Source organism: Styela clava, chromosome 2, assembly GCF_964204865.1.
Source record: "Styela clava chromosome 2, kaStyClav1.hap1.2, whole genome shotgun sequence".
NCBI lineage: Eukaryota > Metazoa > Chordata > Ascidiacea > Stolidobranchia > Styelidae > Styela > Styela clava.
In genome coordinates, this window is record NC_135251.1 from 3,648,112 (window position 1) to 3,663,905 (window position 15,794).

The window sequence follows — 15,794 nt, forward strand, 5'->3', positions numbered from 1 at the left end:
TTAAAGAATCGCATTTGGGGTTGTTTTCATATAAAATTACCCAGAAAATTTTTTGGACATATTGTTACATCACTAATGTCTCTGAATTGATTAGTGTTATGATCGGCTGAGGCAACTAGCAAAGTTGAATGATGTGCTTGGCAGTCTAAATTTTTTTTTAATCTTTTTGGTCAGGAATATATGCTAACAATTTTGGCATTATAGAAAACTAAAAATCGATTGCGGATTTTATTAGCCTAATAACTAAATATAGCTCATGCCGTGTGTTTTTTGCAACCACCCTAAACAGTATTAGAAAAAATGCTGCCTATTTGTCAGAAAATTCAGTATTTACCCTCCTGTTAGCTTACATTTGGTAATCAATGAATCTGCAGTTATTTATAAGTTATTTCGTAAACATGAGTTTGAAAAGAAAACTGAAGAAGGCCTTTGCAGGTTTTAGTAAGTTTTTACATGTTTTAGCTTGATAAATGCCAAATAGTGATGAACGTGTTTGCACAATAAAATGTTTGATTTGTATTGCACTGTTTACCTATATTCTTGGCATTATTGTGGCCCGCGAACAATGCAAAAATAATTTTGTGGCCCCCGGAGCCGGCAACCTTGGACCACCCTGCTCTATACAGTACAAACAATGAGACTGATTTGAAAAGCAGATTTGTATGAAAATAACCACTCATAATGGGTGTTTTATCCACAATGTCATACTCAAAAATCCCAATCAAAAAACAAAAATTAGAAACAATAACGACTCGACTAGTCTGTATCTCGACTAGATTGCTTTCAATAATGAGCTGTAGCATCAGGTTTGAGACATTGCACATAAACTGCAAATTTAGCTTTATAAAATTATCCATCTAAGAAAGTTGTTCTCAAAGTTACTATGCCTACGGACCCCTTATACCTTTCTGGGGCAATTGCGGACCCCCATAATTTCCAACCTAAAACACAATACAGAACATAGCATATAGCTATTTGGAAAACATTCGCATCGGCTGCCACTCCTCAAATTGCAACACAAATTGTGTTACTGATTTATTGCAACTAAATGATGCCTATTAACCTTAGTGTGATCGCTGAAATGCGGTCATGAAACAAAGACATGATGCAAATATTTTATTTTAATGACGTCATCACACAGAAAAGATAAATACGAATTTCATAAAGACCACATAAATTTTTTAACAATCTTTAGCCGTAGAAAATTTTTTAGCAATTGATCCTGTAGTTAAATAAAGGCTATTTTTTCCCTACAAGAATAAGAAAAATACTAAGATATCCATAAGGCCCTTCCGTTTCGTGTCCAATAAGAACAGCGCCAAGAACAACGTTAGTCTATAACGCCAAAACTAACAGCTGTTCAGACACACCCTCCCTACCCAATTATAAACATAATATGACATTGGTTAATTATCGGAAACCCTTTGATTCAATATAGTTTAATAATGAAGTAATTCAATAAAATAAAAACAAGAATTATTTTTGTTCAGCAAAAGAATTGAAACAAAAGCTAATAGGCTACTCCATGAGCTCTGCCTGTGAGTACTTTAAGTCTCACACCAATCAGTATTCACTGGCATGTAATTTTACACTATAATGTCTTATGGTCTCAGTAGGTTTTGGGGCTTCAGTGGACCCTCATATATAATGTCTTATGGTCTCAGTAGGTTTTGGGGCTTCAGTGGACCCTCATATTTCCACTCATATATCAGCCTCCTTAATTTCTGAGCTTATTTCTGATTTTTTTTTTAGTTGTTTTTAATTTTTTTTCTATAATATAAAATTTAGGGAATACATGAATTTTTCTTATTTTTTATTACTGTTTTTTATTTTTTTTTTGCTATTTTTTATTTTTTTTAAACATGAAAATTTTTTTTTGCTATTTTATGACTCTTTTTAATTTTTTTTTACGTTTTAAAACATAGGAAAACACACAAGGTTATATAGAAAACCTATATACATTAGGGAGGATTGAGGATTGGATAAGTTGAAATATTTAACCAATTTTTATTTTCATTCCAATACAGCAAGATTAGGTACAGTGCTGTCAATCATGATAAACAAGAAATGTACAGTACATAAAAATTTAAAAAGCAGATGTATACAAAGGAAATGGAAATTTACAATAAGCTTTGCATGTCATTGGGATATTTTTGTGGCATTTTTTTACCAGTGAAAGTCCGTTTTGTGTCCAATAATAGAAGTGGAATTCAAAGAACCAACTGACATGATAGCACCAAGAACAACGTTAGCCTATACCGCCAAAACTAAAGGCTGTTGAAAACTTGGGATTTTTTTTTTGTTATTTTTCAATTTTCATTTTTTTATATTACAAAATTTAGGGAACACATCAATTTTTTTTATTTTTACTACTGTTTTTTATTTTTTTTTGATATTTTATATTTTTTAAACATAAAATTTTTTTTTTGGCTATTTTTTTTTTCACTTGGAGAAACACACGTAATTATAGAGAAAACCTAGGTACAGCAGTTGTCAATCATGATAAACAAAAAATGTACAGTGCATGAAAATTTAAAAAGCTGATGTTTACAAAACAAAAAATGGAAATTTACAATAAGCATTGTATGTCATTGTAACATGTATCACCGTTATAATATAACTAGAATTTATCATTGATATCTCTTGTTAATTTACATAGATTAGGAGCAAAGTTACACTGAGCTCCAGTAGAGTCCTCAGGTACAGATTTTTAGAAAATAATCGCAGTATCTAAAATTCATATGAATGTTCTAAAATATACACAGGAATAATAGATATCAGTAGTTCACAATAATTGAAAAACATAAGAGCAAAAGGTAATAATGCATTTCACAACAAAAATTAATAAAAATTTAACAATAGCTATTTAAAACGAGTTACGATTAGGTTAATAACATGAAAACTTTTTTTACTTATAGTTTTTATTGATTTTTTTGTTTTTTTATATTTTAAAAATATAATCAAATGTGAGGTTACAAAGAAAGTCTATAGACAACAAGAAGGACTAAGGGCGATTCAAATACAGCAAGATTATGTACAGTAGTTGTCATTCATGAAAAATTAAAAAGTCTCAAAATCTGAAGTAAATAATGAAAATGACATGCCATAAAAATTACAATTACATAAAAATTTCTGAATCTAGTCAATATAAAACCAATGTATGGAAAAGCTTAAAGTGAGTTTGTTGTGGCTCACTAAAAATAGTACATAAAATCTGAAGCATTAATGCAGCACTCAATCTAATTTTTAAATTCATCAGATAACAAGGACTCGTTTGAAACAAATGAAAATACATGCAAAAGGATTTAATGGAATTTTATAAAATGCTGTAATTATTAAATATTGGCCGCTCCAGAATTTTTCGTACCAATGTGGGGATTAAGTGAGGCAAAGTAAAGCAAAGGGAAAATGATCTGGTACAGAAACATCGGTTGCCCAAATGTTGTAATGGCTGCCAAAACACTCGTTCTACAAAGATTATCGTTGTGAGCTTATAGGGTCAAATCTACTCTCAACATTTCAGTCAACATTTCACATAAAAAAGGTTTGAATTTTAAATTCAAATATTACTGAAAAATTTGACCATTTAGGGAACAGTGTTTTTAAGAGTTAATTAATTATTCGGCATTCAGTCCAAAGTTGTTGGAGTAATCAAAAGTTGAACACGACTCTCTTTAGTTTATGCGACATCTGTCCCCTAGCAATATCGTTCGAATGTGTTCAGTCTAGAACACTTTTCATATTTTGAAGGAATTTTCAGCAAAGATCATCGGAATCTAAAAAAAATTGTTCATTTAGATGAAGCTGAAAACTTGATATCTTGATTGCATAAATGGTGCTCAGTAAAGAAATATTACAACAATTTTCTATGTGTTGTTTGCATAAGGCATTAGAAAAGCAAGTATCACAAATATTGTTTATCAAAAATGAAATTGAGGGAAAACCTGGCTAATTTCCTGCAAACACAATAAAATTTTAAGAGTCATTGATCGTCCACAAATATTGTGTTCCTTAAGCACACTAGTACAATATAGTTCAGGGGTTACGCAAGTTCCTATTCATTAGAGAACCCCCCTCCCCCTCCCCCCGACCACATCCTCATGACATTATAAACACCCACCCTAATTTTGGAGTATGACAGACTTTAATTCCTAACTTAAATATAATTGTACTTGAATATCCAGAAAATAGTTTTACAGCTAATACAAAATCTCTAAAAATGAAAACTCTGGGGGCGCACTTCTCACAATACAGTATACACAGCGAAAATAGAAATTAAGAAAATATGAATCATGCAAAAAAAAATGTGTCATTGTTTTATCTAAAATGACTCCAAGAATTATTTCAGGAATTATTTATATCAAATACCTTTAGTATGATTTGAGAAACAGTAATTTGGGAAGGCTGAAAAAATGCTTATAGCGGTGGCATTTCCCCTACCGTTATCAGTTTCATGTTGTAGTGGTTCATTCAATTGTTGTTATCTTCCTTAGTTTCCACCTACTGCACCAGGTTCTCCTTGTTCATTTTGACCCTTAAAATAATATGTCATATTTACTATGTGACATAGACTACTATCCTTATTGACAGTATTATAAAGTGCAGAATATTATCAATTAACTTTAAGGATATAATATTGCATATGGAATGGTGGTCCCAATATCTCATAGTTAATATGGGGTTTGCTACCAGCATAAAATATAACTGTTCAGCTGTCTGAAATAGTAAAAATCTCACCATTTGCTGATTGTTCTGATTTCCTCTCTCTGGTAGATGCAGATTCCCAATATTTGCTCCAGCAAAGTTGATAGGTGGAGGTCCTCTGCGTTCTATGAATATAGAAATAGGAAGTTGTTCAATATTTGGTCTGAGTATAATTAAACTGAAGATGGTCTTAAGCAGGGATGGCCAATTCGAATAAAGTATTCGAATGTATTCGAATATCTCGTCATTCGAATATCGGAATTCACGTTCATAAGAATATCGGATATTTGTGTGACGTCACACATTTTCGACGCCGCTTTCAAGACGTTTCCGTTGAATGAAAACATTCTCGATAGAAACTTGTGATTGTTTTCATCACTCATCAGCGTAACGTGTTATTTAGGCCCGCAAACGCCTTTACGATTGTGTTATTTTCTCTAAAACGAAAATTTTCCACAAATTTGTTCCACGATAACCATAACATTTATTACATTTTTGTACGCGCACGGAATTGTGAATCTGGTAAATACGTTCATCGGCGGCGAGTTTCTAAAGACAACGCAACTTTTTGATTGAAGAGCGGCAATTTAAAATACTGAAAATAAAACCGTAAGCAACATAAGTTTTATTGAGGCCCGCGAAAATTTAAAAAACGCTTTTCCAGGCAGTGAAAATCGCAAAATTTCGTGTGCACACATTATGTTTGGTCGGCGTTTAGAAACATATCGTCACTAATTGAGGGCGGGATTTGCCTGATTATCCATTACTTTAATATGCCGTCAAATATTTTCGGGTTAACACGATACAAGGTTTGAAACGCGACTTTTTCCCTGGTTGTGCGGATGTATATAATATAATTAATCTAAAGCATATTCAATCAATTTTATTGTGATGAAATAAATTTTACTCTTAGCATTTCGATCGAGCGGAGTCACTGTTAACAAGTACATCTAAATATTTGCCGAATTCGCAAAATTCGGATAAAAACAATATTTAATCGGACAGTTTACCTCACGTTTTTATTTTTATGGCCGCGGATTGCAATGGTATATAAGAGTGGTGAGGATTTTATTTTGTCGACGCAACCGCAGGTTAAATTGAAGACAATTAAATTAATAAGAGAAAGATATTTTAAATATGCCCGTGTTGGTCACGAATTCATCACTTTGCACAACAGAAAAATATATATTCGTTGTTATATTATTTGTTGTAAAAGTCGACTCTTTTAACAGGTGGCATAATCGCGGCGATGAATATGTTCTTTTAATTTACTGCTAAACTTTATATGTATATTCTTTGTATGAAATTAATTATTCTCTACACTTAACAGGATTTTATATAATTATTTGAGATTTTTCTAACGGCGATAACGAGTTGGCAAGATTGCAAAAATACATTTTAAAATTAAATACATCAAGCAGTTTTCTTGTAATTTTAGCTCACAGATTGCCGTGGACCGAATAGAAATGTTTTTTTTTGATTAAGAAGAAGCAACCGCGAAAGATATTTTAGAATCTTGTATTTGTCATGGATTGAATATTTTACGTAACAGAATGATAAGACGGCCCTTTCAACGAGCGCGGAATCGCGGTGGGTGTTACAGGCGGCAATGAGAATTTCCGATTTCGAAAATCCTGGCTGCGCGCTGGCAGTGGTGGTCATCTATTCTCTACTAATTTATTTCTAACTCCAAACACAACAATATGTTACACATAATAACAATATGGTTCACATAAATTTATATACAAATATACTGGTAGGTAGTAGAATACTCTAGGCTTAAATATTAGAATTTTTAAAGGCAATTATCTGAATACAAGTAGTATTTTTGTCAAGAGACTCGACTATTATCGTAATATCATGGTACCAATGATAGAAAGCGTCAGACAACTCCTTGGCTATCTTTTCGTATGGTCATTTGTACAAAGTGAATAAATTTAATAAACCGACTGTGTCACAAGTTGCTATTATTTTTTATTAATAGCTATAAACTATCAATAACTTTGTGTACATATACTGTTGGTCTGTGGCTTCATTCTGATATTTCTATTGAAGCCTAATTGATTTCCTAATTTACTGGGTTTTAATCAACTAAAACAAAAATGTGTTATTTTTGATTTTAGAATGTATTCGGAATTCCAGATTCGAAAACATTATTTTAGAATGTATTCGGAATAGTTTAGTATTCGGAAATGGCCATCCCTGGTCTTAAGGTGAATAGTTCTGAAGATAATGCTTGTGATTTTAAGAATATTAAACAAAAATTCGTAAAAATAAACTTCCACTTTACATCCTACAAGGGGTTACCTTTTACTCAGCTTAAAGTTAAACAACCATTTACTGTCAGGTCATGGCACTTCTGTGATCTAAACTATCGTATGTTATCACTTTAACACAAATAAACACCATCAATCTTTTAATTGTGTTTATACCCTATCTCTGTTAGTTGACTCTGATAACGATAGTATTTAACGATTAACTAATGTTGTTGATTTTTAATATTGTAAGACAAGTTCTAAATGTGGGCACATAATTTATTCTTCTAAATTGGATTGATATTTTGCGATACAAACAAAACTCGGCAACCACTGGCATATATCATTCGTTCATTTTTTTGAGAATGTTACTATTTCATTTTGTTTTTGTATTTTGTGTATGTTTTCTAAGAAAACTCATGTACCATCGTTTCATATTAGTACAATGTATGGTAAAACTATGTGAGGCGAGCGCAAGAGCCTTGAATTACTAACCTTCCAATGGGAAATCAAAATTACGATTGCAAATTTCCGGTTCGTTACCATCCTTATCCATCTCGTATCTGATGTTACGTTGGGGATATTCGTCGAGGACAGGGAAAAGATTAACCGTGTATACATTTCTTTGCTTTCTCAGAAATTTTTTGTCTACCAGGAAAGTATGGCCATCAGGAAAATCGAGATGTAAATTTTCTGGTCCGCGGTCAATTCGAAGTTTCATGTGAACTCTGTCTCCAATTTGTAACAGGATCTGAGGGAGATGAAAAGGAGCAAGTTGTGCACCCAGGTCTTTATAATAATGTCTGACAGTGTTCTGAACAGTCTCACCACATGTAAAAAATGCAAAATGAAATTGGTTTTTGTTTAAAATATAAAGACGATGTTCCATAAGAAGCTCCTGTGTTCCAAATAGCAACCACTTGATGAAGGCCATAACTGGGCTGAACTCTCTGCATCGAAATTCTATGCTGTTATCCTCTGCGATTCGATCAGGGTTAATTATGTCCCAGTCAGTTTTACTTGAGAAATGTAATATGTCAATTTTGTCTTTCTCTAGACCGACACACCATGACTGGATTTGCACGATCGCATCTTTGAGGAATTCCGAATCTGCACTGATATCGATAACTGGTGTGATACCAATGTATTCTTTGGGGCATAGTGAATTGTCAATTCCAACGGACATCCAGACTTTTGTTTGTTTGTTAAAAGTTCCACTAGGAAACGTGACTTTGCATTCGTTCAGTATCATGTAGCCGTCGGCAACTTCAACGTTTACCACTAAAAAAATAGAGTTGTTTTATAATACGACAAAAAGTAAATTTTAACAGGTGGTTCCAAAGTTATCTAAAGAACCCTTCCAATGTCATTAGGAGTTCCATATTTATCCCGGGGAAAGGGACAAGACGTTTCAATCGCATGGCAAACACGGCCCTTGTTCGATCACCAGTCCATGTCGGCTATGAGAATAGTTAGCCAGTAATTTGTTTTAGATGCATAAAGCCCATTAGGGAAAGAATGTCATTGCCTACAAAATGAGAGGATTGCTAATTACTGAAATTAAATGCAAAAAGTAGCTGAGCAGGAAATGAACCTTGACATAAATCACAGCAGGCTCAGCTCTAATTTCACTGTCATTTGAACATTTAGCGCAAAGAAGGCAAAATACAGAAAAGGCTTGCTAGCACTGGGAATGCGACATAATATTTGTTAACATAAGTTATGAGAGCAATTCCCTGTGTATTGAGTTAGAATTTTCAATTGTTTTTTTCCCAGGTCAATCAGGTATGGAACAACGTATCCACATTCATAAATAGAAATATGATTTGGTTCCATAAATTTGGACTGCTTGTATGACCAGAGCACAATATATTTTCATTAATTACATTCAAAGGAAGAGGATGGTGTTTCGGAGCCAGTAAAATAGTGGTTTCTGCATAAATTTTTTTTGAGTACTCTCGAAGCATGACCAAGATGGCGGACACCGTAATGTAGTATGTGTACCAGGTTAGGATTAGGCCATAATTTCAGGTACAAATACTGCAGGAGTCACTTGGTTAGTCGCCGAACTCAATATGTGTACCAGGTCAGGATTAGGCTATAATTCCAGGTACAAATACTACGGTAGTCACTTGGCTAGTCCCCGAACTCAATATGTGTACCATGTTAGGATTAGGTCATAATTCCAGGTACAAATACTGCAGGAGTCACTTGGCTAGAACCCGAACTCAATATGTGTACCAGGTTAAGATCAGGCCATAATTTCAGGTACAAATACTGTGGGAGTCACTTGGCTAGTCCCAGAACTCAGTATGTGTACCAGGTTAGGATTAGGCTATAATTCCAGGTACAAATACTGCAGGTGTCACTTGACTTGACCCCGAACTCAATATGTGTACCAGGTTAGGATTGGGCCATAATTCCAGGTACAAATACTGTGGGAGTCACTTGGCTAGTCCCCAGACTCATAATAGAAATAAAAAAAAGAAAATTGTCTAATAAAAATATGGCCTAACCCTAACCTGGTACACATACAACGTTCCGGTGTATCTTGGTTCACATACTTCGGGGGTGCCATTATTCCACATAACAGTTTGACATAGTGCAGTCGACCGTCAGTCAACAAATCTTGAACTACCACAAATGGTAGATTTTTTGCTATTCCAAATACTTGCCCAAAATTTTTTTTGAGTCCTAAGTAAAGTTGCTATGGCTGTTATTCGAGTTCGAATGAGTGAGTTACTCGAGTCCCCCTAACATTGCTACCAAGGCCCACAGAAGACCGATCAATATGTTATTGAAACAACATTGTCTAACCCAAATTGCACCAATAAGTGAATTTCAGAATGAAAATGCTTGATATTTTATAGCAATGATGATGGGCCGCCACCATGCAGATACACTCACCGACTATTTATTAAAACAACGAACAGGTTGAATTATGAGGCTGCTACTTCACTTAATAATAAATGACCATAACTTACATTTGATAACATTCTTTGATTGTGTTTTGATGCCAGAGTTTCCCAATTCATCTTTGGCCCAGACTTGGAAACGATATTTTTTACCAAGTTTAGGTGACTTCATTCTATACTGAGGAACTTCTGTAGTGTGAGTCTCTCCAAGTTTCACATCGTCACAGAAGATTTCTATGTTGTATAGAACGTTTCTGTCAGATACTTCATTCCAAGTCAAGAGAATGTCGGATCCACTTCTTTGAGACGAAACATTTTCAATTTGCGGCAAAGCTAAAAATAAATATTTCGACTTAGCATACTTCAATAAAAAACATTTTCAATATAAGCTGTGAACTTGAAATTATTTCTGCGCAATTCATACAAAATTAAAAACAAAATCGAATATAAAATAGTAGTGAGTAGCAATTCAGATATTTTTGAATCAATAAAGCAGGCTTACAAAAAACAACTGTGAATGACTTTTTCAAGCCAAAGCGAAATACAAAGATTCATATGCAACTAATAGGAAATCTAAGACTCAGTTAGCGATATATGCTAAAAGCAGGATAAAACGTTTTCATTGGAATTGGAGCTGAAGTGGTATTTTCAAATTCAAAGTCAGGAGTAGAAGTTGGAGTCTTTAATTATCTGGGTAATACGGTAATTTTAGACTTTTATGAATTTTTTACTGAAACTTAAAAACATGAGGTGGCCCAATCGTTCCTAACAGTGTATTAAAAAGGCATGCACACGGCAATCAATTATAATTAAAATTTGATTTCCTTGTAGTTTGGAGCTGGAGTTGATATCCTCTCAAACCTGGAGTGGGTTATATTTGTCCAGTTTGGCAGTCGATTTGCCAAACCTTACTATTTGTGTGAAAATTTGCAATTTGGATGAAGACAGATTCTATTATATCAGGTGTGTGCAACAGGTACCTCGTGGGCCATAAACAGTTCAATCAAGATATTCAGTGTGGCCCTTGTCAGCATTCAAATTCCCCTCCTCCCCCGACCCCCCCCCCCCCCCCCCCCCCAACAATATCCCAATCCGACTGTTTATGTTGACAGTTCTGACAAAGCTAATCTTAACAAACTATGCGAGAACTTGAAGTTTCCAATGTCCCACTAAACTGTTACATAAATGGGATTCTTTATTGTGGGAATTTTTCAATTCTTTATGTTTATGGAAAAGCTAAATTTTTTGTCTGGCCTAGCTAGATGTCTGAAGTTGGTTATATGGCCCACCGGAAAAAATGTTGCACACCCCCTGTATTATTCCAACATCTCAATGGTTCAGCACTTCCTCATAATCACAAGCATTTAACTCAGCCCAACGCCATCAGATTCTAATAAAACGGCTGACTTACTATGCTGAGTTGGCTTTGTAAGTTGTTCAGTTACTTCTTTATCTGATTGTTCTGCTTCTTCTTCAGACAGTGGAAGTTCACTTCTGAAGACAAAAATGGAGAATGCAAATGTAGTATTTTGATTCATTGGTTATAATAACAGCCCCTATTAAATTAACAGAATTGTGTTACACATAGCTGAAATATGATTGAATTTTTACATATTGTAATTATTATAAATGTTTTATTATTTCTCACTTTTAATGATGTGTATATGAAGATATATGCTTATCAACAAGCAAAGCTGAGCAATTTGTTAATTTGACATCAGATTTTAATGACTCATACGAATTTTGTTTGAAATGGCCACAAGTGCAATCTCCTATCTCTGCAAAGCTGGGTTTTCAGCAAATGTGTCAATCAAAACAAAATACCTGTTACGTTTGGACATAGAGAGAGAAATGCATGTGCATAACAAGTATAACATCGCACTTTGAAAAGATGTGTTCAGAGCAACTGCCGCACACCTCTCATTAGATAAATAAGTGTGAATGTTTTTTAATGGCATTCCCTTTTCTTGAGGCGCACATATTGACAACTTTAAAAAGCATAAAATGCACGATCACAAAATTCAGTTTTATCCAAAGGCAGCAAGTTCCATGTACGTGTACGGCGATTTTTTCCCTGATAATTTAGCGCCGTACGAACATAAAGTTTGGGAACCGCTGCACTAGGCCATCACTATCCTTGACAATTGAATTATAGGTCAGCATTATATATCATACAAAATACTGTTATATCTAACCTGGGGCTTCCTACTTCTTGTAAAGTCTCCACATTTTCTCCAGTATTCTCAAAACTGTCATCTGGTAATCCTGAGAAAAAATAAAAAATAATTATCAAAAAATTATAGTATTTAGGAATCTGTTTTGAGCTATTTAACATCGTATATCAGAAATTATGATAGAATTCCATATTTTACCCGGGAAAGAAAAATAAATCAATAATGCGGCTTATACAGTGAACCATGTCCTCTCATCCGGTTACCAATGCATGATTGGGTATAGGATTAATTAGTTACTTATTTGTTTCAGATGCATGAACTTGATGATGAAGGAAGCTCAATCAACCAGTGGGTACATGAACCACTATTTGACGACATGAAATTCAGCAAACCTCTCGCACTTAATTATCCCCAAGATCTGAAACTGCGAACCGAGCAAGATAATCAGATTGGTATGCCAAGCAACCATCCATAACGATGCTCCGCAACCAAATTCAACAACTTGGAAACAATTAATTTATATTTTTCCATGAAATTAATTTTAATATGCTAGATTTATATTCAATCTTAACACACTGAAAATTTTGTTCGATAATTCCATATTTATAATAAACGATAAAAATATAAAAATCTGTTTAAAGAATCACAATATATAACATATTGCAAGACAGTGTTGAATGATATGCCAGATTCAGCAGCAATGAAAGTATATTTATTTAACATTAAATCCTCAAAAAAATGAAAAATACTTGATGACCATAACTAAAATACTTGATGACCATTACGTACTCATTATACTATAGCACCACTCAATTTAAACAACATATTTATAACTTACCAAATTCAGCTTTTGAAGTTGTGGTCGGAAGTTGTTTAGAAAAAAAATTAGTTGTAGCATCTGCTGACTTCCTTTGACTTTTGAGTGTACTACTAAAAAACTGAATTTCTAGTTCCTGTAATAAATAAAACAAAGTTTTTATACAAGATCAGCACTAAGAATGCAGAACAATAATCAAACAGACAATGGTATCTGATAATTCCAGTGCTAAAATTTGATGCATTTTCCCATAAAACCATACTATATAAAAGTGCTGCTCATTTTATTAAGAATTCTTCCATTTATTGAGAAACTTTCAAAATTTGCATATTTTATCTTATCTTTGATAACTCACTAAACAGACAGTCTAGTGACTTGGTAGTTCATTGAAATAAGAATTATTGTGAAAAATTAGTAAATTCATTTCAAATTTAGACTTTTGTTTGGCGAAACAGAAACACAAATGAATCTTGATACAAAACCTTGATATTATAAAATTTTTTTTTTAGTTTCATTTGATAAAAAAATTAAAATAAATAATCAATGCAGTAGAGTAAGATAGATGAATGATAAATTTTGGGAAATAAAAAAATGTACTATGAAATTGTTCTTTTTATCAAAACACAAATAAACATGATTAAAAAATAGCAAATATTGAATATGTACAACACAATCACATTGACTGCGATGACATTATATTTTAACGACTCCTTTAAAGAATCGAAACGACACCAATGGAAATAACATACCGGTACACTTCGATGAAACTTTAAAGTGTTCAGTTCAGCGTGAACAATTTAGACTTGCAGTTTATTTCAGTTTTTACGCAAATCGTTGATTTTATGTCTGTCCCATATTTTATATTTAGAATATCTCAGAAAGAATTTCAAACCTCAGATCCAATTTCATTCAATTGATTCTGCAATATTTCTTTATCTTCATCTGCCATTTTCCATCCTACCAAATCCAACTTCTTTGTAACATTAGGAAGCAGATTTGCAACTGCAACAATATCTTCATGGTTTGCAGTTCGATTTTCATTCAGATACAACTGATCAATCTGTTAAAATAAACAAATACAAAGAACAATCAGACGAGGATAAAATATATAACAGTCATATTCATCATAGTTTTGCCAAACCCATATTATTCATATTACACAGAAATGCATTGTAACATTAAATACAGCCTGGTGCTAGAAGTTGGGAGTTTTCATCAAGGGAGAAACAATAGTTATCAAAATTCAATGTTTTCGTTGTGTAGCATTTTTTGTGGTGAAATCAATTGTAATTCATAAATCGCTAAAATTTGCAATCATCAAACAAAATTGTGAAATAATTGTTAACTCAGTGCAACAGAGTCAAAATTGAAATTTCAAAAACAGACAAGCTCTTGTGGCATTAAATACCTAGCCAGGTGCCAGAAGTCAAAGGTTGTTTTGGAAGGTAATTTATTGATTCTGTACTAAAGACTAAAAGTTTGTCACAAGGTTTGTTGGGAAAAGGCATGCTTAATTTATATCCCAAAGGCCTAATTGGTCTGTCTCATTGGAATTTACTAAAATACAATGGGACATACAAACATTCATGATATCAGAATTAATCCTTCCATTGTAAATGTCAAAAGATTTATAGCGTTAATAGTGCTTCAATCAGTGTGACGTACATATACAGCTTAGAATAAAATAGAATGGGAATCGCATGTCAGTGAGGAGAACGTTTAAGTACGGTCTAGTAAATCCAGAGGCACTAGACAATGTAAAAATAGAGACTACAAGCACCATTAAGCGTGGTAACCATGACAACTGCTCAACCGGGGCACTGGCAGCTGATTAGATTAGGTACGGGTTTGAGTTTTCAAGGATGCATAAGGTAGGATTTGCGAAGTGCAGGCGTGTATAAAGAGTTAACTCATTAATTTACCCATTTGATAAGAAGAGATTATGAAACATGAACCTCGTACTGTCATTGTGCTTGAGTAAAAGTTGAGCACCATAACTCTGTGTGAAATTATTAAGATTAATGATTTTAATCAGTGAATTGAATATTCAACGAAATGCGGGTAACTATAAAGACTATAATATGAAACAGATATTCAGGGGTTCCGCAACAAGCAGTCAATGAAATGTTTAACAACAATTGTTTCATGTTTAACAACATGAAATATGTCCATGCAATGGTACCAATTAGCAGAGAAATACACCATAAAAATAAATATAGAATGAGATTTAAAACATCACAAATCACATAGAACGACTATTCCAGGTACTAAAGACTCAATAGTTATGAATTTGGTCAATTGTTCAGCTGAAAATGGCAAAAAAATGGAATACCAACACGACATTAACTGGGAGATGTGGCAACAGCAGATTGGTAAGAGGAGAGCATGAGTTTTTTATATTTTGCTATTCGGAAATTCGGTTTTCTATTCGGAAATTTGCGTGGCATCATCTGGTAACTATCTAATTATAATAACACATATAAAAATTTCTAATAGTTCATTGATAATTATAATATTTATTTTTTTGCATCTTATAGGCCTACCGTTTTTTAATATTAAGTTTGACGACGGTGATACATCATAAAATGCTGACCTAACTCTGAATGGCCTTGGGGTTGTAGGTCAAAATAATTGCATTTAATGAAGTGGTAGCAATTGGCATTAATACACAACATAGTGAAATTCATATTCAAATTTGACAAACTTGGTAAAAATCCGCATTTAGAAAGTTGACCCACCCTTGTAACTTTAAATATAGCCTGGTGCCAGAAGTTGGAAGTTTTTATCAAGTGAGGATAAATAGATATCAAAATTCAATGTTTCAGTCAAGTGACAATTTTTTTGGTCAAACCGATTGTATTTCATATCATCAGAAAAGAAGGGCAATTTCGCGTATTTCACACAATCACAGAACAAGACTCAACAGAAC

The 15,794-nt window shown here is 33.4% G+C and overlaps 1 protein-coding gene across 1 annotated transcript in view; it reads right to left on the bottom strand.

The window, feature by feature from the left end:
• Positions 1 to 1,367: 1,367 nt before the first annotated feature.
• Positions 1,368 to 15,794, bottom strand: part of LOC144420012 (uncharacterized) — a 31,889-nt gene continuing 17,462 nt past the window's right edge. Inside the window, exons 2-10 of the mRNA XM_078110316.1 lie at positions 13,827 to 13,925; positions 12,887 to 13,001; positions 12,070 to 12,139; positions 11,286 to 11,368; positions 9,944 to 10,108; positions 7,455 to 8,240; positions 4,738 to 4,829; positions 4,441 to 4,534; positions 1,368 to 3,776 (exon numbers count right to left, since the gene is read on the bottom strand). Of these exons, the coding sequence (XP_077966442.1) occupies positions 4,490 to 4,534; positions 4,738 to 4,829; positions 7,455 to 8,240; positions 9,944 to 10,108; positions 11,286 to 11,368; positions 12,070 to 12,139; positions 12,887 to 13,001; positions 13,827 to 13,925 (1,455 nt within the window). The 3' untranslated portion in view covers positions 1,368 to 3,776; positions 4,441 to 4,489. The remainder of the gene's footprint in view (positions 3,777 to 4,440; positions 4,535 to 4,737; positions 4,830 to 7,454; positions 8,241 to 9,943; positions 10,109 to 11,285; positions 11,369 to 12,069; positions 12,140 to 12,886; positions 13,002 to 13,826; positions 13,926 to 15,794) is intronic.